We start from the raw sequence: 2,369 nt of genomic DNA on the forward strand, positions 1-2,369 counted from the left end.
CTGGGAACCACCGGACCGCTGGCAAAAGGCGAGGGGTCGGTCTCGTAGGTATTTCTGCTGAATGATGCGAAGCCAAAGGTCACCCTCGCCGTTCGTAATCCGCCAAAGCCATCTAGTTAGGAGGGCAATGTTCATCCGCTTGGAGCACATTATCCCAAGCCCGCCCTGATCGCGAGGCTTACAAATCTCAGACCATCGTACCATGTGGTACTTCTGCTTGTCTCCCTCACCGGCCCAGTAGAAGCGACCCTGGACCCTGGCAATCTCATGGTGTAGAGTCTCGGGCAGGCTGTAGAAGCTCATTATGAATAAGAGCAGGCTGGATAGGGACGAGTTGACTAGCACCGTTCGGGCGGCTTTAGAAAGCCACCGCCCCTGCCATGGCTCCACGCGGTGCTGGAGCTTGCCCACCATGGGCTGTAGCTCGGCCACCATGTGAACTTGCCTTCCTTGTACTTTTGGGATTCCTCGTAGGCTCTCTCGTACTTCCATCCGAGCACCTCGCGGCAGTCACGGCAGTGGATGTCGGCGACCGTGTGAAGCCCCGTCATGAACTGCCTGTCCTCCTTGGCCCCCATGGTGATGTTAATGGCGTGAGAGGCGAGAAATGCGCGGCCATTCCTCCCCTAGAACAACATCCAAAAGAGCAAGCAAAGGAGAGATAGTATGAGTATTGTATTTATCCTCCAAACACAATCAAAATTGAGATAGACAGATCATAGCATAGCGTATCGAGGTCTCAACATCTGAATTGTACACATAGATAGATCACAGTAGTATCTCTAGTTAACTGAAACTTCGCTATGTAAGTATAGAAACACAAATGCTAGCTAAACTGATCAGCTACAGAAACGTTCTCATATTGTATTGTCGGACCTCTCCACTGCAGTTGATGAGCCAATTTAAAGTCCCTAGCTAGTTGACAAGTACTTACTACTAGTAATTTTAGCATGACATCCCCAACCAGTATAGCATAACTGGTCCATCTAAGTTCCTATTTATTGATTATTAAGGTCTGTCCACTCTTGATCCCGAACGCAGGGGCCAAAGTCGTCAGTAAGGACAAGAAGCAAATAAATTATCCTTCCCTTAGTGAAGTTGTTCACCTGGAAGGCCTTGGAGATGATATCGTCGTGGAGGCAGACGCGGTTCCGGCAATGGCAGCAGCTGTACACCCGCGGCCCGGCCGATTCAGCCATCTCCAACCAATCTGCTTCACCAATCAAATTAGGAATCTAACAACTGCACAACCAAGGGAAACCAGGTCCAATCTCTCAGGGACTCAACTGCACTAGTGCTAGAAAATGAGAATCAGTAGTGGTGAGAATGTATACCAGCTGAACAACCCTCTGATTAAAATAGGCGAGGCATACCTTGAATGCTCTCAGAGTCCCAGTGGTTCCTCCTTGAGTCCTTGGGCACCAGATTCGGTGATGGCGTGGAGATTAGATGTGGTAGCAAGCAGGTGGTTGCTGATACCCTTTGTGCCTCTTTGACTGAAGAAGAAGCATCACTCGATGCGAAATTCCCCATGTCTGCAGCACCAGATTCAGTGATGCATGTTAGGATGTCAGCACTCAGCAGCAACGGAGCAAGCAGCAGCAAGCAAAAATCAAGCAGCCGCAGTGTGCTGTCGGCGCCGAACAGCAGGAGCAGCACGGGCCTGCCACGAGCGGGAGCGGCAGCAGCACGTTCGTTCAGGTCGAGGACGCGGGAGACGACCTAGGGGCCGGGGGCGGTCGGCCAGCAGGGGCACGGGGCGGCGCCGAGCTCCTAAACCTAACCCTTGGTCGCCGCCGCGGGGAGAAGGGGATGAGCGGGAGAGGTGGAAGACGACTCACCGTGCGTCGCCGGAGAGGAGCACCGGCGCTTCCCCGCCGGTGGAGAAGCGCCGCCGTGGAGTGCGTCGCCGACGAGAGGAGGGAGGAGAAGCTGAGGCGAGAGAGATGGGGAACGATCGACCTCCTCTCCACTCCAGTGTTTCAGTGTCAATTGAGTCGGCACGGGCATTGCCGCGGAAAAAAAAAATTCTACATAAACAATAATTACAGGGTCATCCTATTAGGGGGTGAGAACCAACAAAGTAAAATAATGAATCATAAAACAATGAATTCTGATATGGTTTTTGGCAAGTTAAAAAATAAATCTTTGGACCTCCAATTAATGTAGCTTCTAGTCCATGTGTTACACAATTTTGCCTAAATGAAGAATCTGTAACTAAACAGAGAATTTTACTGCAGCAGAAATTAGTGAAACGTATCAAGTAAGTTTAGTCAATTAGAGAGAACAAAACCTAGTCAATGAATATCAAAGCCGAGGAACAAAAGAATTGGATTTTATGTGCGGCACTCGGCTGGGCAATGTGGACG

The 2,369-nt window shown here is 50.6% G+C and overlaps 1 protein-coding gene across 1 annotated transcript; it reads right to left on the bottom strand.

Annotated features, from left to right (window-relative positions):
- LOC119331182 (protein yippee-like At4g27745) lies at positions 1-1,970 on the bottom strand. The gene is made up of 4 exons (XM_037604358.1): positions 1,842-1,970; positions 1,374-1,535; positions 1,107-1,210; positions 1-626 (listed from the first exon to the last, which is right to left on the bottom strand). Exons 2-4 carry the CDS (start codon positions 1,531-1,533, stop codon positions 339-341), a joined length of 552 nt encoding a protein of 183 aa, XP_037460255.1. The 5' UTR covers positions 1,534-1,535; positions 1,842-1,970; the 3' UTR covers positions 1-338.
- Between the last annotated feature and the right edge of the window lie 399 nt (positions 1,971-2,369).

Source organism: Triticum dicoccoides, chromosome 7A (genome assembly GCF_002162155.2).
Source record: "Triticum dicoccoides isolate Atlit2015 ecotype Zavitan chromosome 7A, WEW_v2.0, whole genome shotgun sequence".
In the NCBI taxonomy this organism is placed as follows: Eukaryota; Viridiplantae; Streptophyta; class Magnoliopsida; order Poales; family Poaceae; genus Triticum; species Triticum dicoccoides.

What these genes read in the sequence shown, in the direction of transcription:
- LOC119331182 (XM_037604358.1), bottom strand. Translation starts at nt 1,533, where the DNA reads ATGGGGAATTTCGCATCGAGTGATGCTTCTTCTTCAGTCAAAGAGGCA. An exon ending in GGACTCTGAGAGCATTCAAG is followed by an intron (nt 1,211 to 1,373) that starts GTATGCCTCGCC and finishes TTGGTGAAGCAG; the next exon opens with ATTGGTTGGAGATGGCTGAA. An exon ending in TCATCTCCAAGGCCTTCCAG is followed by an intron (nt 627 to 1,106) that starts GTGAACAACTTC and finishes ATGTTGTTCTAG; the next exon opens with GGGAGGAATGGCCGCGCATT.